Here is a 23,163-nt window from a genome sequence, read left to right as displayed (position 1 = left end):
ACGGGAAGAGTGAACTTGCACTCTTGGGAAAGGGTTGGGAATCGGGATCTCAGCCTTAGGCACCTTATTACCAGTTTGTTATTCTGTTATTGATCCAAATGGATGAGGACATGATTGTGACATGTGAAGAGAGACAGGAGGCTGCAGTAATGTTGAGATGCCAGTAGGAGGAGCTCTAGTCTAGAACACTGGAACCTTCACTACCACTTTGATGGAGATGATGAGGAGTGATGGGTCACGTTATGTGAGGCAACACATTAAAAAACATATAGAACACAACACTTTGTTATGGATCTGTATTTAAAGAAAATACTACATTGAAAATGGTCTGCATTTAGGCAAAATGTAGGCCCACTCCTCAAATGAAGAAATATAAATAGCTATGCAGTCTTTAGCAGTACATCCAGTACATCCCTTTCTGACATGCTGTTGATGCATGTGACTGTCTTAAATCCCTGACTAGGCTACTTTCAAAATGTGTCAATCACTAAAATGACACTTCTTCTTTCTATGCACTGCTATGATGGTAAGTTGACTCACTGTACAAGACCTCTCCCCTTCACTATGTAAGTACGGTTGACGTGATCATTAAATATATATGTATACATATATATATATACATATATATAATATATATATATATTTATTGTTTTGGTGGGGGGTCATAAATCATATACTTGTGGTTATGTACTGTATCATTTTACTTTTACTTACATTTTTGACCTGTGTTTTGGTTGTTACATCAGGGCCAGTATTCATTCATTGTCTCAGAGTAGGAGTGCTGATGTAGGATCAGGTCCTACCGGTCCATATAATAATGATCTAAACGGCAAAAGTGATCCTAGATCAGCTCTCCTAGTCTACTCTGAGACACTGTGTGAATATGGACCCTGGACTGTTTTAATGTATCAGAGTTATTCACCAGCTATAGAGTGACTTGTTGTTTATGTTTCTAAGACTGCAGGGTGGGAGATGCAACAATGGCCTTGAGAACAGCAGGAAGTGTGTTGGTGGTCTTTCTCTGGTGTATAGCAGGTATGGTCTCATTCATAACTGTTTTAGTAATGTTATCGTAATGTTATTCTGGTGTGTTCAGTGAAATCGTCTGTTAGGGGCTTCTTCTTTTCTGGAATAGTTGTCTTTCACACCTCACTGAGTGATGCTTAGGCCCTTTCTGTGGTTTCCATTCACACTCAGCAAGTAGAGTACGGCAACAAAGTGTGTGTCACGTCCTGACCAGCAGAGGGAGTAGTGGTTTAGTATTTTGGTTAGGATGTGACAGAGGGATGTTTGTTTTGTATGGTGGTGGTTTTTGTGTGTGTTGTGAGGGGTGTTTGATTTATGTGTTCCTGGGTTTTGGATGTATGTTCTAGGTTGTATGTTCTAGGTTGTATTGCTGCATTTTTGTCTAGTTAGGTTTGTTTTTCTATGTATAGTTAATTGGGGTTGGACTCCCAATTGAAGGCAGGTGTGTTGAGTTGCCTTTGATTGGGAGTCCTATATAATGGGGTGTGTTTGTCTTTGTGTTTTGTGGGTAGTTGTTTTTGCACTGCGTTTTGTTAGCCTGCAAAACTGTTCCTGTCGTGTTTCTGTATTTTCTTGTTTTTTTCGTGTTCACGTATTTAATAAATAGTATGTTGAGCACGCAACCCGCTGCGCCTTGGTCCATTCCTGACGACACCTGTGACAGTGTGGACAAACGCTGTTAGTGTGAGCAAATGGGTCTGTAATGTATAATCACTATAATGTGTGATTGTGTTTCAGTGTTACTGGGTCAGTATGGCTGAAGTGTGATGTACACCATCTGTACCTTGAAGGGGTCAACAGCAGAGCTGTCCTGCTCTTACACATATCCCAGAGGTTAAACAGTCACAAAAACCTTCTGGTTTACCAAACTTTATACCGTGACTCTGAGTGATGACCCAGACCACAAAGGTCGTGTGACGTATCGTAAGGATGAAGTAAATGGACACAACCTGACAATCACAGACCTGAGAGAGCGTGACGCAGCTACGTACAAGTTCAGATCAGACTGGAGGGAAATATACTGGCTATCCTGGAGTCACTCTGTCTGTCACAGGTACAGTTACATTCAATAAAGCTAAACTGTTGAATTCATTTAGTTATGGGCATTTGTCTTGGTTTGTGTTTACATCTGTATAAAATTGGATTTCTTCCATCAGTGTATTAGAGTGAAAACTCAGTGATAAAGGGATTTACGGTGATATTGTTTTTTAGTCACACTTTATTTGGATAATCTGGATAGATGCTCTACAGATGGTCATGATATCAACAAACTACCTGTTGATAAGTAACAGATTTTTTTTTTTTACTGTGTCACAATAGTCTCTTTCTACTATTTTCAGTGTTACCTTGACACAGCTCTCTCTCCACAGAGTGTCCATCCTGACCCTAACTGTGACACACACACCACTGAAAATGAGGACGAGACAGTCTGGCAGTAAGTATGTTATAACTTATTCATTTATGTGTTTATTTTGTATACAGTTTTTGTGTTTGTTTGTGTGAGTGGGTAATTGGGTGAGTGAGAGAGAGACACAGAAAGTAGAGGTGAGAGAGAATGCTACAGAGCAGTGTGTAAAGTGCTCATACTGTGTTTCCTGTGTCGCTGTCTCTCAGAGTGTGAGGGACTCGCCCAGTGACACGTTCACAGCTCTTCAGAGAGATGCTCAGCCCTCCGTGTATCAGGCCATCCAGGGGAGAAAACCACCACAGAACCTGGACTGAAGACAACCACCACAGAACCTGGACTGAAGACAACCACCACAGAACCTGGACTGATAGAACCACCACAGAACCTGGACTGATAGAACCACCACAGAACCTGGACTGAAGACAACCACCATAGAACCTGGACTGATAGAACCACCACAGAACCTGGACTGATAGAACCACCACAGAACCTGGACTGAAGAGAACCACCACAGAACCTGGACTGAAGAAAACCACCACAGAACATGGACTGAAGAGAACCACCACTGAAGAGAACCATCACAGAACCTGGACTAAAGAGAACCACCACAGAACATGGACTGAAGAGCTATGGCTCCAAACCAAAGCTAGTCCTTACACCTCTATTCTCTTGCTAATATATTGTTATAATATCTTGAAGGTTCACCCAAATTACAAAATGACACATTGGTTTCCTTACCCTTTACCAGTCTATGAACATGGTGTGACAGCAGTCCATGCTTTGGTTTAGTTTCCCCTGGCACTGTTTCAACTTGCTAACGTTTTAGCATTCGTGGCACAAATCCCATTCAAGTAATGCGACCGATAAGAGGCATTTCTCGTACATAATGTCGAAATCATTCAAATGTAAAAAATGCATTGTGAAGCTCAACAAAGTCACTTATAGATGATTTGAACATGATGTCGGTCCCATGACTTGAATGGGATTTTTGTTACAAATGCTATAATGTTATGTAAATGTGGGAGTGTTCGACATTGCAGCCGACTTTATAGGCGAGTCAAGATCTACAAATCACCTTGCATGATAAATAACTACTCAATATTATTAATAGACCAGTCAGTCACAATTTACCCATCATACATCACAGTTTTGATGCTCTGGAACACTGTCTGTGTGACTGTGGAATGAAGCCCTCTCTGCATAAGTGTCTTAGTTACTGACATAGAGTTGGACAGAGGGTATATCTTGGCATCTTTGTCAAGATGTCTTCTGTGACAGAATGAGCAGCGCCATTGAGGGCTATTTCCATTTTAAAGCAGTTAATGTATTCTTCTTCAACTTCCATAAGTTTAATAACAGTCGGTATACCAATTGAAATGGTGTATTCAATGGCTTAGCCATGCTAAAACAGTATTTTTAGCAAGTGCGCCCTCTATTCAACTCTATTGTCCCTGACTGCTTCAAAGTTGTCAACCACACACATCAAACCTCACACTCAGTGTCTATTTACATAGACTTCCAGTAAGTTAACTTACAACACATCTCCCCTTCACTCTGTAAGTACGCTTGACGATATCTTAAAATATGTATCTTTTATCATTTGTTTGTACCCATGAACTTCTGTATCCTGTTTTGTGCATGACAATGCTATTACAATTTACATTGTTTTATTTTTCTGTTAAGTACAGTATACTTTGTAGATGTATTTTTGGATATTAATCTGATACAGTATTGTACATGTGATTTCACACATAATACTTCTGCATGCTATTTTAAGGACTTTAAGAGTAATAGATTGTTGTGTAGACTTGTTTGAAAATGGCCTAAAGTAAGAGTGATTGGGTGGATGCTTCATAAGAGCTCTCGGAGTAGTATTAACATGAGACACAGTGATGGTGGGTTGTGTTTAGGAGTAGTATTAACATGAGACACAGTGATGGTGGGTTGTGTTTAGGAGTAGTATTAACATGAGACACAGTGATGGTGGGTTGTGTTTAGGAGTAGTATTAACATGAGACACAGCTATGGCTGGTTTTGTTTAGCAGCAGTATTAACATGAAACACAAGGCCTGCCTGCATAGGATTAGGCCTATGGCGGCAGATTGACGAGGGCAGCATTTTCTGAGCTAAACTGACCAAGACCCACCTCCAACAACACAGAAAACCTCACATAATTCTGCCTAAAAACAATTACAATTTCTCTCAATCAGTGGGGTTTTTAGGTGAGCACTGATTCCACCCTGTGATAAGCAGTAACCACTTTGTCAATGGCAGGGATGCAAAATATTTATCTTGTCCGTTCCCAGTGCTCCTCTCCAGGGTGCTGTTGGAGAGACGCATCACTGCTGAGCTCCACCAACATTCTGTAAATAAAGAAAAAGAAAGTGTAGGTGGCCTTTTCGGGAAACTTTTTATATCAGGTTTCTCCTATCAAATAGCCTTACCTAAATGACCCCCAATCACATAAAAAATGTGCTGACACTTAACAAACAACATATTCTAAAAACAAGACAAGTCAAAGTAAAATAGACAATATTGTCTGGACAACCAGGCTAGTCACTGCTGTCCAGGAGATTCATCCATGGGCTAAATTGTCACGATCAGTGGTTTCAAGTTTGTATCCTTCAATTTTTTACTAAGCTGATCATAGCGAAAATAAAATATTTCTGCATTTGTTGCTGTGTAAACACATTGCAAATAGGCTCAGGATAAATCCTCCTGATGAAGTTGGGTAGCTGATTTTCAGAGCTTAATGCGCCAAATTGATTAGTCACAGGAATCAGGACTAATTAAGTTGATGCAACGGCCTGTTTTGCAAATGATGGACCTACCAAATGGATGGGCATTCATAAAATTCAATTGTGCCTAACATCTTTTTGACATATTTGGTCATGTCCGAACTGGCAGTCTTTTTTGGTGTATTACAAATGGTAGGCCTACAACATAGATGGGCGTTCCTAAAATTCTATTCAGACAACACTGTAGGCTATACCTCAGTAAGCACCGTCCAACACTGACAACTTTTGGAGGTCTTTTTTTGGTCCTGTCTGGACTGGATGTTTTTTTTGGTGCATTCCGGACCGGCCCTGATTTCCACATTCACGGACGTTGGTTTTTGGTCTGGTCTGGACCAAATCTGAACCAATCATAGACGTCTGTGTTTGGTTGAGATTTTGCCTGCTCTGGACCAGCTTTCATTTGGCCCAAACAAAGACGTCTATAAATCACGTCTTTTCATCTTTCATTCAGAACCTAAACCTGAACCTAACTTCAACGTCTGGAAAAACAAGTATTTTAAAACCACGACCTAGAGAGGTAACAACGGCGATCAACTTAACACTTTACAACTAAGCACGCTGAAAATAAACAAGACTTCTACCGAGCAGCACACACTGTGTACCAACCGACAGCTCCACACAGAGAGCCAGAAGAGATGTATTTCCTCCTTCCTGACTGCCGATGCGCTCTTAAAGTGGCAGCGCACGGTGAAGGCTCTGTGCAGGATTTCGCCACAACGTTAAACTATATATGGATAACAGGCTATATTAGAATATGTATAGATAACAGGCTACATTCGACTACATATGGATAACAGGCTACATTAGACTATATATGGATAACAGGCTACATTAGACTATATATGGATAACAGGCTACATTAGACTATATATGGATAACAGGCTACATTAGACTATATATGGATAACAGGCTACATTAGACTATATATGGATAACAGGCTACATTAGACTATATATGGATAACAGGCTACATTAGACTATATATGGATAACAGGCTACATTAGACTATATATGGATAACAGGCTACATTAGACTATATATGAATAACAGGCTACATTAGACTATATATGGATAACAGGCTACATTAGACTATATATGGATAACAGGCTACATTAGACTGTATATGGATAACAGGCTACATTAGAATATATATGGATAACAGGCTACATTAGACTATATATGGATAACATGCTACATTAGACTATATATGGATAACAGGCTACATTAGACTATATATGGATAACAGGCTACATTAGACTATGTATGGATAACAGGCTACATTAGACTATACAGTATATGGACAGCAGCAGTCAATACAGCAGGCTATGGTGATGATCATACTGATTCCTCTGCTAACTAATGCTACTACCAGTACTGTACACAAGGGTCAACAGTGTAACATAATATGATAGTGGTATGTTGTAATACTACAGACATCAGTGTTTTTGTGGTTAAATGTGACTTTGTCAAGTAGACAGTGTTGTGTTTCACCATTCTATCTGATGTATTGTCAGTTTGTTATGTTGTTATTAGTCCAACGTTATTGAGGACATTATTATTAGGAGGCTGCAGTAATGTTGAGATGCCAGTAGGGAGAGCTCTAGTCTAGAACACTGGAACAGACAAGTTAATGTCTTAAAGAGGAAGGAAAGGACAGTTCTGTATCAGCTACTTGTGTTCTGACTACTATAAATATGTATCAACCACAGAACTGACACTTACTAGCAGTTCCCACTCACTACCAGTCAGTTAACTCACTGTACAATACCTCTCCCCTTCACTTCACTCTGTAGGTACTCTTGATAATATCTGGAAATATAGTGTGTGTGTGTGTGTGTGTGTGTGTGTGTGTGTGTGTGTGTGTGTGTGTGTGTGTGTGTGTGTGTGTGTGTGTGTGTGTGTGTGTGTGTGTGTGTGTGTGTGTGTGTGTGTGTGTGTGTGTGTGTGTGTGTGTGTGTGTGTGTGTGACATAGTGTATTTATCTGAGGGCCCTTCAGGACCAGACTGATAGGGAGTAGTGTTGACATCTATACTGTGTAGGATGTGTGTTTTAACTTTTCTCCATCCATAACAACCAGCTCTCTAGACTTTGATGGCCTTTTTGGCCTTCCTACAAATGTTTTCTGTATTTGTTTGTATGTGTGTGTGTGTGTGTGTGTGTGTGTGTGTGTGTGCGTTCGTGCAATCGTGCGTGCGTGCGTGCGAGTGAGTGACTGTCTGTCTGAGTCACTTGCTGTTTAGCCTCACAGCTTGGGGATAGGAGCTATCATTGAACCTGGTGGTCAGTCTTTAGGCTGCTGTACAGCTTGACGGACCGTAGAGGATTGAACATTTATCCTCCTATATTTGGGATTCTGAGAATAAAACAGCTTCAGAACAATCAATGTAGAAATATGTGTTTACAGTTCTACACATCTGTTCAATAAGTGATTGTTGTTGTTGATAATGATGATGATGAGTATGTAGTTATTCACCAGCTATAGAGTGAGTTGTTGTTTATGTTTCTAAGACTGCAGGGTGGGAGATGCAACAATGGCCTTGAGAACAGCAGGAAGTGTGTTGGTGGTCTTTCTCTGGTCTGTAGCAGGTATGGTCTCATTCCTGTCATTTAGTTGCTCTGTTTATCAATATAAAGATTTTTCTAAAAGCATAACAACTTGTGTTCTACTGTCAACACATTTGGCATCTCCACTTCACTTTAAACAGTTGTCTTTCACACCTCACTGAGTGATGCTTATCTGTGGTTTCCATTCTCACTCAACCAAAGAGTATCAGTGTCTCAACTTAGCAACTATGGAACAAAGTGTTAATGAGTCAAAAGACCTTGATCTTAATGTAACGTCCTTGTGATGTCTAACTGTGTTTCAGTGGTACTGGGTCAGGATGGCTGGAGTGTGACTTACACCACTCAGAGTATCTGCACCTTGAAGGGGTCAACAGTGGATCTGTCCTGCTCTTACACATATCCCAGTGGTACAGTCACAACAACCTTCTGGTTCACTAAAATGGAGACTGGTGTAGAACCTGAAGATCTAGGTCAGGACCCAGAGAATGCAGGTCGTCTGGAGTATCATGGGGATAAGAAGAATGATCACACACTGAGAATCACAGACCTGAGAGAGAGAGACTCAGCTACGTACAAGTTCAGATTCATAACAGATCAGACTGGAGGGAGATATTATGGCAATCCTGGAGTCTCTCTGTCTGTAACAGGTACAGTAACATTCTATATACTGGTGGTCCTGGAGTCTCTCTGTCTGTCACAGGTACAGTAACATTCTATATACTGGTGATCCTGGAGTCACTCTGTCTGTAACAGGTACAGTAACATTCTATATACTGGTGATCCTGGAGTCTCTCTGTCTGTCACAGGTACAGTAACATTCTATATACTGGTGATCCTGGAGTCACTCTGTCTGTAACAGGTACAGTAACATTCTATATAGTGGTGATCCTGGAGTCACTCTGTCTGTAACAGGTACAGTGATATTATATATATAATGCTAATCTGTTTAATTGTTTCTGGAAAATTGTCTTGATTTGTATTGAAATAATACAATTAATATGAAAGCATGCATTAAATAGGAATGTCTGAATTGATGATTTGAGAACGTCCACTCCTGCCTCATTTGAACTAAACAGGTAATTGAGGGTTCAATGTTATCTACTCCAGACCTGCAGGTGAAGGTGACCACTACATGGTGGTCAATGACACTGACCTGTAGCACCACCTGTACTCTGACTGGTAACCCCACCTACATCTGGTACAGGAACAGTAAGATTGTACAAGAGGACTCCTCCCCCTCGTACTCAGTCTACTTAAAAACTGAAGACAGCTTCTACTGTGTTGTAAAAGGCATCAATTCTCCTGCAGTGTGTGAGTGTGACTAATATACTTTATAAAGTCTGTCAAAATCATCCAATACATCATTGGTCAGTGTTGATGTTTAGTGAAACAGACATCAAATAGGGATACTATTTAATTTATATTAATGGATGTTGATTTTACAGTTCAAAATACTTACACAATTTCATAATGAGAAGCCAAACTTTTAATTTGTCTGTTATCCAGATAGCCCAAAGAACACCTCAGTGTCAGTCAGTCCCTCTGGTGAAATAGTGGAGGGCAGTTCAGTGAATCTGACCTGCAGCAGTGATGCCAACCCACCTGTGGACAAATACACCTGGTACAAGATAACATACAAGAAAATGTCAATGAGACATTCTGGACAGAGATACACCATCCATAACATCAGCTCTGAGGACAGAGAGGGATACTACTGCGAGGCTCTGAACATTATAGGGAGAGAACATATCCCTGTCCATATTAATGTTACATGTAAGTATGTCACATTCTGATCATTTTTGGTGTTCTGTAATTGTACAGATTTCATTCTGACATCATGCATTTATAAACCCATGATCCTGCAGCAGTGTTTCCCTGGGTTCCTGTGGTGGGGGTGGGGGCTGTCCTGACTGCTGGAGCTCTGCTACTCACCATCTACTGCAGTTTGAAGAGGTGAGACTTTCATTAAGATATACTGTTAGTTACACATCAACCTCCACTAGAGGTCAGTCGAGAGCAGAACTCACTCTGTCCCTCATTACAGGAGACACACAGGAGGAAGTGATGCCACAGCAGACACACAGGTAATAATGTCAACAACCAAAGATTTCAATCCTAATACCATAGACAGTAAGCAAATTAATTTACATAAAAATGTTGGAGGGAGGGGTTCGTAAAGTGCTCATTCAGTGTGTCTTCTTTCAGATTAAGGGACTCCCCTGTGACACAGCCCCTCAGATAGATGCTGAGCACTCCGATTATGAGAACTGGGGAGAACAACCACAGAACCTGGACAGTGACACAGCCCCTCAGATAGATGCTGAGCCCTCTGATTATGAGAACTGGGGAGAACCACCACAGAACCTGGACTGAACAGAACCACCACAGAACCAGGACTGAAGAGAACCAAAACAGAACCTGGACTGAAGAGAACCAAAACAGAACCTGGACTGAAGAGAACCAAAACAGAACCTGGACTGAAGAGAACCACCACAGAACCTGGACTGAAGAGAACCAACACATAACCTGGACTGAAGAGAACCACCACATAACCTGGACTGAAGAGAACCACCACTGAATCTGGACTGAAGAGCGACAGCATCAAGGTTTACCAGACAATGATCTTTAACTTTTGAGTAAATGCTGGAATGTAGATTGTTCTCCTAATGATCAATACAGTATGTATATAGATGATCAATACAGTATGTATATAGATGATAAATACAGTTAATAGATGATAAATGGGATAGATTATGCTTCTGCTCTTTTTCTATGAGATTTGGCCATTTCCAGATTTGATTACATTTCACATATAAATATTTGTAATTTTTTATTAGCAAATGATTAATTTAAGTCTTGGCGATATAGGCTCTGTGTCACGTCCTGGCCAGTATAAGGGTTAATTGTCATTTTTGTTTGGTCAGGACGTGGCAGAGGGTATTTGTTTTATGTGGTTCAGGGTGGTGTGTTAGTTAGGAGGGCGTTTGATTTATTATTTCCGGGTTTTGAGTTATGGTCTATGTTGATGTATTTCTATGTGTAGTCTAGTTGATCTGTTTCTATGTTGAGTTAATTGGGGTGGACTTCCAATTGAAGGCAGCTGTGTGGTGTTGCCTTTGATTGGAAGTCCTATATTAGTTGGGTGTGTTTGTCTGTGTATTTGTGGGAGATTGTTTCGTGTTTAGCGTGTGTAAGCCTAACAGGACTGTCAGTGTATCGTGCGTTCGTTTTTTTGTTATTTTGTATGTTCGTTTTGGAATTTATTAAATGTTCAAAATGAACCATCTCAACTCTGCTGCATATTGGTCCTCATTTTCCGATGATGATTTCACCATATCGTCCTCCGACGAAGAAATCCTTGACAGAATCTCCCACCAAACCAGGACCAAGCAGCAGAGGAAGGAGCAGAGGAATTTTGATTTGGACAATCGGGAGAGATGGACATGGGAGCAGGTTATGGCCGGAGAACGCCCATGGAGTAAGGCTGGTATGGACCGGGAACGTTTCCGAGGGACACGACTGGCGGGGGGCACACGGGTAGTTTGGGGGGGGGCACACGGGTAGTTTGGCTAGGCCTAGGAAGAGCCGGAAGCCAGCTACCCGTGGTTATATGGAGGAGCGTATGAGGTGGAGAGCGCCATGTTTCGCTGAGGAGCGCACTATCTCACCCATACGCACGCACAGTCCGGTGCGCGTTATTCCAGCCCCTCGCAGGTGCTGTGCTAGAGCGGGCATCCAGCCTGGTAGGAGGATGCCTGCGCAGCGCATCTGGTCGCCGGTACACCTCCGAGGACCAGGCTACCCAACTCCCGCTCTACGCACGGCTACCATCAGGCCCCTGCACAGCCCAGTCTGCCCTGTACAAGCACCCCGCTCGTACAGGGCTACTAGTTCCATCCAGCCAAGACGGGTTGTGCAGGAAGTAAGATCAAGACCGACTGTGCGCCTCCATAGCCCTAGGTTTCCAGCTCCTGTCTCTCGTGCGGACCCGGAAGTGCGTCAGCCCAGTCCGACTCGTCCTGTTCCCGCTCCCCGCCCTAGCCTGGGGGTGCGTGTTCCCAATCTGGTACGCCCAGTACCAGCACCACGCACAAGGCATCTAGTGCGTAAACCCAGCCTCGCCAGTCTAAAGTTGCCAGAGCTGCCCGCCAGTCAACAGTCACCAGAGCTGCCCGCCAGTCAACAGTCACCAGAACAGCCCGTCAGTCAACAATCGCCAGAACAGCCCGTCAGTCAAGAGTCGCCAGAACAGCCCGTCAGTCAAGAGTCGCCAGAACAGCCCGTCAGTCAAGAGTCGCCAGAACAGCCCGTCAGTCAAGAGTCGCCAGAACAGCCCGTCAGTCAAGAGTCGCCAGAGCCGCCCGTCAGTGAGGAATCGCCAGAGCCGCCCGTCAGTGAAGAGTCGCCAGAGCCACCCACTAGTCAGGAGCTGCCAGAGTGGCCAAACTGCCCGGAGATGTCAGAGTGGCCAGACTGCCCGGAGATGTCAGAGTGGCCAGACTGCCCGGAGATGCCAGAGTGGCCAGACTGCCCGGAGATGCCAGAGTGGCCAGACTGCCCGGAGATGCCAGAGTGGCCAGACTGCCCCGAGCTGCCAGAGTGGCCAGACTGCCCCGAGCTGCCAGAGTGGTCAGACTGCCCCGAGCTGCCAGAGTGGCCAGACTGCCCCGAGCTGCCAGAGTGGCCAGACTGCCCCGAGCTGCCAGAGTGGCCAGACTGCCCCGAGCTGCCAGACTGCCCCGACTGCCCCGAGCTGCCAGAGCTGCCAGACTGCCCCGAGCTGCCAGACTGCCCCGAGCTGCCAGACTGCCCCGAGCTGCCAGACTGCCCCGACTGCCCGCCGGCGATGCCAGAGTGGCCTGACTGCCTGGAACGGCCAGAACCGGAGCCACCTCCAGATATAGGTGGGTTGGGGAGGGGGGGTGTAGCACAGTGCCGTCGTTGACGGCAGCCACCCTCCCTTCCCTCCCTTTAGTAGGGGGGAATTTTTGTTTTGTTGTTGTTTGGGGTTGTTTTTCTTGTTTTTCTTAAGGTGCTTCCGGGGTTAGCACCTTTAAGGGGGGGGGGGGGGGGGGTACTGTCACGTCCTGGCCAGTATAAGGGTTAATTGTCATTTTAGTTTGGTCAGGACGTGGCAGAGGATATTTGTTTTATATGGTTCAGGGTGGTGTGTTAGTTAGGAGGGCGTTTGATTTATTATTTCCGGGTTTTGAGTTATGGTCTATGTTGATGTATTTCTATGTGTAGTCTGGTTGATCTGTTTCTATGTTGAGTTAATTGGGGTGGACTTCCAATTGAAGGCAGCTGTGTGGTGTTGCCTTTGATTGGAAGTCCTATATTAGTTGGGTGTGTTTGTCTGTGTATTTGTGGGAGATTGTTTCGTGTTTAGCGTGTGTAAGCCTAACAGGACTGTCAGTGTATCGTGCGTTCGTTTTTTTGTTATTTTGTATGTTCGTTTTGGAATTTATTAAATGTTCAAAATGAACCATCTCAACTCTTCTGCATATTGGTCCTCATTTTCCGATGATGATTTCACCATATCGTCCTCCGACGAAGAAATCCCTGACACTCTGCTCCTTCAGGGTAGCAGTAAGCTATACCAATCCCCCAGCAGGAACACAGAACCTAACAGGTGGAGGCTGGGGTGGTGGGAGGAGCTAATCTCCTGCTCATGATCAGAAAACACTGCTACTCACTCACTGTATAGCAACACATAGCCTGTATGCTAGTCTAGCATAGACTACTTCTTCCTTGTATGGATGAGGGAGTATTCTCCATGATGGTTCACGGAGCACACTGACTCAGCTCGAAGCTGGTATTGGGAAGAAACAAGTAGGCAGTATGATAGGTTACTCTCGATGCACGGTTCTACTTAGCTAGCTTGTAGCCGGCTATTGACTGACAACAGAGCAGCAACATGGTTGATCCTCGCAATCAATCACATCCCTGCAGCAGTGGAGGAAAAGAAGCCAGCGCATAGTAACAGTAGTAACAGCAGCAGAGTCAGTGGAGGAAAAGAAGCCAGCGTATAGTAACAGTAGTTACAGCAGCAGAGTCAGTGGAGGAAAAGAAGCCAGCGTATAGTAACAGTAGCAGTAGTAGACTGATGTGAGAACAGACCCGGTCAGTTTAAATAGACCACAGAATAAGGTGGTGGTGAATGATACTAGTCTCTAATTGGACACTCGGGTTTCCTTTCTGAACTGGCCTACTTTTCTTGTGTACTTATCTGTATACTGTCTATAGATTGTATTGCTTATCTGTTTTTATGGGATTTTGCCAATTCCAGATTTTTATAACATATTAAGTTTTGGCTTGTCTTAGTGACACAAAAATAAACAATATTGACAGGAGCTTTTAAATATTTGTAGCTCTGGAGTTGCTCCTGATGTGTTTAAAGATGTTTTACTTTGTATTGCTGTCAAATATTATTGGGCATTTTATATTTTGTATTATGTAATACCATATTGTTCAGTGTCATAATATTGCTTGTTTTATTATCAAATTATTCATTATTCATTATTATGTATTTTAGATACATTGAGTACAGTATAAACATCCTGTTGTAAATAAGCTCAAGGTTAGGCAACAAATAAAGTGATTGTTTTATTAACTTACATTGATTCATAACTATTTCCACTTTGATGTTGTTTCTTGTATTTCTACCTATTGGACACAAGATGGTAATACTGAACCATGCAACCGTGAGTGGCTAGACACACACACACAACACAACACAAAGACCCGCACACAACACACACACACACACACACACACACACACACACACACACACACACACACACACACACACACACACACACACACACACACACACACACACACACACACACACACACACACACACACGTCGACCTTGCCAGATTATTTCCCAGTAGTTCAGACATTGTACAGGTGTGTGCGTTTGGATGCCTGTGTGTGTGTGTGTGTGTGTGTGTGTGTGTGTGTGTGTGTGTGTGTGTGTGTGTGTGTGTGTGTGTGTGTGTGTGTGTGTGTGTGTGTCACTCCCTAGACTATTGCAGGAGTACTATAATATAAGTTGTCCAACAGATTTCCTAGGTGGTGAAGATCTGGATGGACTATTTCTACTTTCTTGTATTTCTTTGGGAATGGTTCATACTGCTACTGGTGTCTGGAGCTCTACCCCTCTGCCCTATCCAGAGCCGGGCGGCCCTATAGGCTCACTACGCAAGTTGCGTAGGGCCCCACAAATTACGCAAGGGCCCCGCCTCCCCCTCGTGTTAAAGCGAGTGTCAATGTGTCAATGTTTACAACTTCGATGAAAGGATGAAGCGGAACTATCCTTCTGGTCACAAAAAGAGAAATAAAAACAATGAGAGTGAATTGCGGGAACAGCAATCAGCTAAACTTGTGTTCTCTCCTCTCCAAGTTTGATGTAAAGTTAAATTGATGGGCTAGCTTGCAGTGCATCTGTCTCTAGTCTGTCTGTCTTGTTATCCTAGCTGGGCAGTGCATCTCTTGGTCTGTCTGTGTCTTGCTTGATTACCAGCCACTTCCAGGGCTGTGTTCTGTTACTTTGTGCCTGACAAAAGTGAGAGTGAAATACAACTATCTATTAAGTTTGATAAACACTAACGGGCAACGGTGTTTATAAACTGCAGCTTGGAAAAGAGAACCGCGTCGCGTGTGAACATGCGTTCATATGTGTTCATATGATTGTGCACAAAATGAAACTTGCGCTTTCCAGTGGCAACCTCTGTGGTGACCAGTCCAGACAATATATGGGCGTGATGGCACTCCTCTTATGCGCACACTCATTTTAAAGCAAGACAATGATTATCTAGTCTCTCAGTCAAGGTTTAGTTACAACTCTGGACTAATGCATTATGGAAAGCAATGGATTGACATTGACTATAGATATATATATGTAATTTAAAATGTTGATTAGCTGGACATACTGGGCAATATGGATACACATCTCTCAGTAAATAATAACCATCAATTATTCATCCAAGCCATAGTGTAAATAGTATTTTATATTTTAAAATGTATAAAAAGCTAATCTGGGGGAGCCAGTTTGAATGGGCCTGAAGCAGCTGATAAAATTAATAATAGTATTGATATCTTTAATTTACAGGTGCTATGCTTAAGTTTGTCAGTAGAGGAGATGCTGGATCATCAGCCAGTACAAGCACAGACTCAGTTGATCCACATCCAGCTTCAGCCAGTACTAACACAGACCCAGGACAGCTCGGCTTCAGCAAGTACTAACACAGACCCAGTGCAGCTGGCTTCAGCAAGTACTAACACAGACACAATACAAGTACTAACACAGACCCAGTATGGCTGGCTTCAGCAAATACTACCACAAACCCAATACAGCCGTCTTCAGCAAGTACTAACACAGACCCAGGTGAAGTACAGGCAGCCTCAGCCAGTACTAGCACAACCAGAGGTGTACAGCCAGCATCAGATACAAGCAGCTCAGACCCTAATAGAACAGTTGCTGCTCCACCAAATGACCCAGCAGACTGGCCCCCCAGTCTTAACAGACTCTATGAGGACTGAGTTAGTGTGCGGAGGTCCATTCAAACCAGGACTGGATTTTTCTTACCCTAAAGTCAAGTCTAGAAGAGGTTTCCATTCAGGCTTATTACAGAGACAGCTGTCAAATGGGGAAAAGATTACCAGGAGCTGGCTAAATGGGGAAAATATTACCAGGAGCTGGCTAAATGGGGAAAAGATTACCAGGAGCTGGCTAAATGGGGAAAAGATTACCAGGAGCTGGCTAAATGGGGAAAATATTACCAGGAGCTGGCTAAATGGGGAAAAGATTACCAGGAGCTGGCTAAATGGGGAAAAGATTACCAGGAGCTGGCTAAATGGGGAAAAGATTACCAGGAGCTGGCTAAATGGGGAAAAGATTACCAGGAGCTGGCTAAATGGGGAAAATATTACCAGGAGCTGGCTAAATGGGGAAAAGATTACCAGGAGCTGGCTAAATGGGGAAAAGATTATCAGGAGCTGGCTAAATGGGGAAAATATTACCAGGAGCTGGCTAAATGGGGAAAAGATTACCAGGAGCTGGCTAAATGGGGAAAAGATTACCAGGAGCTGGCTAAATGGGGAAAAGATTACCAGGAGCTGGCTAAATGGAGAAAAGATTACCAGGAGCTGGCTAAATGGAGAAAAGATTACCAGGAGCTGGCTAAATGGAGAAAAGATTACCAGGAGCTGGCTAAATGGAGAAAATATTACCAGGAGCTGGCTAAATGGGGAAAAGATTACCAGGAGCTGGCTAAATGGGGAAAAGATCACCAGGAGCTGGCTAAATGGAGAAAAGATTACCAGGAGCTGGCTAAATGGGGAAAAAATTACCAGGAGCAGGCTAAATGGGGAAAAGATTACCAGGAGCTGGCTTTCATACTCAATTAAAAACAACGCTGTGTATTGTTTTTGCTGTAAGCTCTTTTCTACAAAAGACTACAAAATAATAAGGGAAGGCGTGAATGACTGGTCAAATATCAACGCCATTCTGAAACACCATGAGGGTAGTCCTGAACACACAAGCAATATGATTAAGTGGAGAGAACTTGATCTGCGCCTAAGTCGGGGACAGATTCTTGACCAGATACAAATTACAATTTTGGAGGCTGAAAGAAAGAGATGGCGGGATGTCCTTACACGTTTAATAAGTATCATCACCCAGTCTCTGGCTGAAAGAAACTTAGCATTCAGGGGTTCATCAGACAAACTCTTCCAACCAGATAATGGAAACTTCCTAAAAGAGGTTGAATTAATGGCAAAATTTGACCCCGTTATGGAAAATCATCTTAGCAGAATTAAAGATAGAGAGACACATGCTCATTACCTTGAAGTGCAAACAGAATGAACTGATACAGATCGTGGAAGCAATAGTGACTCAAGTAAGAGACAAAGTACTTCTCCATTATCGTGGACTGTACACCTGACATTAGTCACCAGGAGCCCTATGTCCATTATTCTGAGAAGCGTGGCTTTAAAGGGAAAGCCAGAGATCAAGGAGCACTTCCTCTGCTTTGTGAATTTAGAGGTTACAACAGGCTTGAATCTGTCCACTGTCATCTTAGATAAGCTCAACGAGATGAAGATTCCATTTGAAGATTGCAGAGGGCAAGCTTATGACAATGGGGCCAACATGAAGTGCAAGCACCAAGGAGTACAAGCCAGACTTCGCAAAGAAAATCCCAGAGCCGTGTTGGTCCCATGTGGAGCACATGGCTACATTAGACTATATATGGATAACATGGTTTTTTAGACTATACATGGATAACAGGCTACATTAGACTATATATGGATAACAGGCTACATTAGACTATATATGGATAACAGGCTACATTAGACTATATATGGATAACAGGCTACATTAGACTATATATGGATAACAGGCTACATTAGACTATATATGGATAACAGGCTACATTAGACTATATATGGATAACAGGCTACATTAGACTATATATGATAACAGGCTACATTAGACTATATATGGATAACATGCTACATTAGTCTATATATGGATAACAGGCTACATTAGACTATATATGGATAACAGGCTACATTAGACTATATATGGATAACAGGCTACATTAGAATATATATGTATAACAGGCTACATTAGACTATATATGGATAACAGGCTACATTAGACTATATATAGATAACAGGCTACATTAGACTATATATGGATAACGTGTTTTTTTAGACTATACATGGATAACAGGCTACATTAGACTATATATGGATAACAGGCTACATTAGACTATATATGGATAACAGGCTACATTAGACTACATATGGATAACAGGCTACATTAGACTATGTATGGATAACAGGCTACATTAGACTATATATGGACAACAGGCTACATTAGACTATATATGGATTACCGGCTACATTAGACTATATACGGATAACAGGCTACATTAGACTATATATGGATAACAGGCTACATTAGACTATATATGGATAACAGGCTACATTAGACTATATATGGATAACAGGCTACATTAGACTATATATATATAACAGGCTGCATTAGACTATATATAGATAACAGGCTACATTAGACTATATATGGATAACAGGCTACATTAGACTATATATAGATAACAGGCTACATTAGACTATATATGGATGACAGGCTATATTAGACTATATATGGATAACAGGCTACATTAGACTGTATATGGATAACAGGCTACATTAGAATATATATGGATAATAGGCTACATTAGACTATATATGGATAACAGGCTACATTAGACTATACAGTATATGGACAGCAGCAGTCAATACAGCAGGCTATGGTGATGATGATACTGATTCCTCTGCTAACTAATGCTACTACCAGTACTGTACACAAGGGTCAACAGTGTAACATAATATGATAGTGGTATTTTGTAATACTACAGACATCAGTGTTTGTTTGCTTCAATGTAACTTTGTCAAGTAGACAGTGTTGTGTTTCACCATTCTATCTTATGTATTGTCAGTTTGTAATGTTGTTATTAGTCCAACGTTATTGAGGACATTATTATTAGGAGGCTGCAGTAATGTTGAGATGCCAGTAGGGAGAGCTCTAGTCTAGAACACTGGAACAGACAAGTTAATGTCTTAAAGAGGAAGGAAAGGACAGTTCTGTATCAGCTACTTGTGTTCTGACTACTATAAATATGTATCAACCACAGAACTGACACTTACTAGCAGTTCCCACTCACTACCAGTCAGTTAACTCACTGTACAATACCTCTCCCCTTCACTTCACTCTGTAGGTACTCTTGATAATATCTGGAAATATAGTGTGTGTGTGTGTGTGTGTGTGTGTGTGTGTGTGTGTGTGTGTGTGTGTGTGTGTGTGTGTGTGTGTGTGTGTGTGTGTGTGTGTGTGTGTGTGTGTGTGTGAAACAGTGTATTTATCTGAGGGCCCTTCAGGACCAGACTGATAGGGAGTAGGGTTGACATCTATACTGTGTAGGATGTGTGTTTTAACTTTTCTACATCCATAACAACCAGCTCTCTAGACGTTGATGGCCTTTTTGGCCTTCCTACAGATGTTTTCTGTATTTGTTTGTATGTGTGTGTGTGTGTGTGTGTGTGCGTTCGTGCAATCGTGCGTGCGTGCGTGCGAGTGAGTGACTGTCTGTCTGAGTCACTTGCTGTTTATCCTCACAGCTTGGGGATAGGAGCTATCATTGAACCTGGTGGTCAGTCTTTAGGCTGCTGTACAGCTTGACGGACCGTAGAGGTTTGAACATTTATCCTCCTATATTTGGGGTTCTGAGAATAAAACAACTTCAGAACAATCAATGTAGAAATATGTGTTTACAGTTCTACACATCTGTTCAATAAGTGGTTGTTGTTGTTGATGCTTTTTATGATAATGACTTTATTGAAACCATACAACATGTCATCTTAAATAGACAGACGTAGACAGACATGCAACACGTCACACACATTACATACATAGTGCAATAGACTTACAGACAGACAGTATTCACATAGACAACCATATAGCACAATACAACACAACACAATATGAGCCTGGTTCATTTTCAGTAATGAGGCCCTGTACACCATTTACAGTTTCTACTTCAATGTATCAGGTGGAGTTATTCACCAGCTATAGAGTGAGTTGTTGTTTATGTTTCTAAGACTGCAGGGTGGGAGATGCAACAATGGCCTTGAGAACAGCAGGAAGTGTGTTGGTGGTCATTCTCTGGTCTGTAGCAGGTATGGTCTCATTCTTATCTTTAAGTTGCTCTGTTTAATAATCTACAGACATTTCTAAAAGGATAAGAATCATAATGTTATTCTGGTGTGTTCTGTTAGGAGTCTCCACTTCACTTTAAATAGTTATCTTTCACACCTCACTGAGTGATTCTTATCCCTGGTTTCCATTCACACTTCTGCACGTCAGCAGCAGCAGCAGTATAATGTTGTCAACCACCAGCAGGGTTGGGGTCAATTCCATTTCAATTCCACTCAATTCAGGAAGTAGACTGACATTCAAATTCCAATTATTTTCAATGCTTTTCAATTAGGAACATTTAGAAAATGTGGAATTGGAATTTGGTTTACTTTGTGAATTGACTGGAATTGAAAAGGGATTGGCCCCAACTCTTGCCACCAGTGCTTTTTACTTCCATGATGTATACTGACATGAATACTAGAATGATATAAGGGATTGTACATTAGAGTAGATGGGTCCTACAGTATCCTGTACATGTTTACATGCATTTGGATGTAATATTGTAATGTCTGTTTTTTTATAGTCTTGATGTCACAGATGAAGTTCTCTCATGGTTGAGTCCTGTGACACTGTGTTTCAGGTGTTCTGGGACAAAATACTGTGAGGAGTGTCTGTGCCTTAAAGGGGTCATCAGTGGACATGCGCTGTCCTGTTCCCAGTGTGACCCAAGTCACAGAGATAGTCTGGTATAACAAATGGTTGAATCATGAGCCTTATGATCTGAGATGGGACCCTAAGTATGAAGGTCGTGTGGAGTACAGTGGAACTACAGAGAAAGACTGCATCCTGAGAATCACAGACCTGAGAGAGAGTGACATAGCAACATATTACTTCAGATATAAAACAACCCAGTATTCAGAATGGAAATATTCATATGGATTCACTCTCAGTCTCACAGGTACTGCATAAATAGTATAGTACAACTCAAGTTATTTATTACATGTTCTATGAGAACAGTGAAAAGGTGGTGACTGACAGACTTCCTCCATTATTGTTTCATATCTAAAGGTGGAGAGGATATATGACAACACACTGACCTGTATCACCACCTGTACTCTGACTGACAACCCCACCTACATCTGGTACAAGAACGGACAACGTCTAGATGAGAGCACCTCCCCCCAGTACAAAGACCCAGTCTCAAGTATTTATGTAGACAGTTACTCCTGTGCTGTAAAAGGCCATGATGATCTCCACTCTCCTGCAATGTGTGAGTGGGAAAAAAAGTGTTGATTCAAACACAGTGTTTCCCTCTAGCAATACCAACAGCTAAAATGGTTATGATTTATACTGAAATGACTTGAAATGAAAAGTTTACTTCTTTACTTTGCACCTAAAGGTGCTCAGGGTCTCAACTGCTGGAGAGTGACTTACACCAAGAGGAGAATCTGTGTCTTGAAGGGCTCCACAGTGAACATATCCTGCTCTTACACTCATCCCACTAGTTATATAGAACAAGGTTCATTCTGGTTTACACAGAAACACCCTGTAGATCTCAGTTCATATCCAGAGTATGCAGGTCGTGTGGAGTACAATAGGAACACAGAGAACCACCACACCATGACAATAACAGACCTGACAGAGAAGGACTCAGCTGAATACAAATTCAGATTACTAACAACAGATGAGGGGAGATTTTCTGGTCTTCCTGGTGTGATGTTGACTGTCACAGGTAATACTCCACCTACAGTTAGTACTGTAATAGGACAAGTCTAATCACATGACAAGCCTGTCTGGAGTCAAATATGACTGATGTTTCCTCTTAGATATCCTGTTGGAGATGGATCCTACGTCTGTGTCAGAGGGGGAGAGAGTCACACTGAGATGTAGAACCAAATGTACAGTCGGTCTCAACCCCACCTACATATGGTACAAGAACGGACAACGTCTGACCAACCCAATCACCAGTTATAACAGCCTGATCCTAGACCCAGTCACCAGTTATAACAGCCTGATCCTAGACCCAGACACCAGTTATAACAGTCTGATCCTAGACCCAGTCAGCAGTTATAACAGCCTGATCCAAGACCCAGTCACCAGTTATAACAGCCTGATCCTAGACCCAGTCAGCAGTTATAACAGCCTGATCCTAGACCCAGTCAGCAGTTATAACAGCCTGATCCTAGACCCCGTCAGCAGTTATAACAGCCTGATCCTAGACCCAGTCACCAGTTATAACAGCCTGATCCTAGACCCAGTCAGCAGTTATAACAGTCTGATCCTAGACCCAGTCAGCTGTTATAACAGTCTGATCCTAGACCCAGTCAGCAGTTATAACAGCCTGATCCTAGACCCAGTCAGCAGTTATAACAGCCTGATCCTAGACCCAGTCAGCAGTTATAACAGCCTGATCCTAGACCCAGTCAGCTGTTATAACAGTCTGATCCTAGACCCAGTCAGCAGTTATAACAGTCTGATCCTCGACCCAGTCAGCAGTTATAACAGTCTGATCCTAGACCCAGTCAGCAGTTATAACAGTCTGATCCTAGACCCAGTCAGCAGTTATAACAGCCCGATCCTAGACCCAGTCAGCAGTTATAACAGCCTGATCCTAGACCCAGTCACCAGTTATAACAGTCTGATCCTAGACCCAGT

At 42.5% G+C, this 23,163-nt stretch overlaps 1 protein-coding gene and 2 long non-coding RNA genes across 3 annotated transcripts; 2 read left to right on the top strand and 1 right to left on the bottom strand.

Moving 5' to 3' along the window:
- The first annotated feature begins 704 nt into the window (after positions 1 to 704).
- LOC123738317 (uncharacterized) lies at positions 705 to 4,116 on the top strand. The gene is made up of 4 exons (XR_006767492.2): positions 705 to 1,035; positions 1,765 to 2,080; positions 2,397 to 2,461; positions 2,641 to 4,116. It is a non-coding gene; the product is annotated as an uncharacterized LOC123738317 (long non-coding RNA).
- LOC123738318 (uncharacterized) lies at positions 4,085 to 5,846 on the bottom strand. Its single transcript, XR_014381902.1, has 2 exons — positions 5,427 to 5,846; positions 4,085 to 4,797 (listed from the first exon to the last, which is right to left on the bottom strand). It is a non-coding gene; the product is annotated as an uncharacterized LOC123738318 (long non-coding RNA).
- Positions 5,847 to 9,662: 3,816 nt separating this feature from the next.
- LOC145864218 (uncharacterized) lies at positions 9,663 to 17,213 on the top strand. The gene is made up of 4 exons (XM_082969442.1): positions 9,663 to 9,750; positions 9,842 to 9,881; positions 10,003 to 12,396; positions 16,427 to 17,213. The coding sequence occupies exons 3-4, from the start codon at positions 11,408 to 11,410 to the stop codon at positions 17,211 to 17,213; spliced, it is 1,776 nt and encodes a 591-aa protein (XP_082825568.1). The 5' UTR covers positions 9,663 to 9,750; positions 9,842 to 9,881; positions 10,003 to 11,407.
- Positions 17,214 to 23,163: the final 5,950 nt, after the last annotated feature.

This window comes from Salmo salar, chromosome 02 (genome assembly GCF_965601325.2).
Source record: "Salmo salar chromosome 02, fSalSal1, whole genome shotgun sequence".
NCBI lineage: Eukaryota > Metazoa > Chordata > Actinopteri > Salmoniformes > Salmonidae > Salmo > Salmo salar.
This window is presented reverse-complemented; position numbering and strand designations above follow the sequence as displayed.

What these genes read in the sequence shown, in the direction of transcription:
- LOC145864218 (XM_082969442.1), top strand. Translation starts at nt 11,408, where the DNA reads ATGGAGGAGCGTATGAGGTGGAGAGCGCCATGTTTCGCTGAGGAGCGC. An exon ending in GACTGCCCCGAGCTGCCAGA is followed by an intron (nt 12,397 to 16,426) that starts GTGGCCAGACTG and finishes GTTTCCATTCAG; the next exon opens with GCTTATTACAGAGACAGCTG.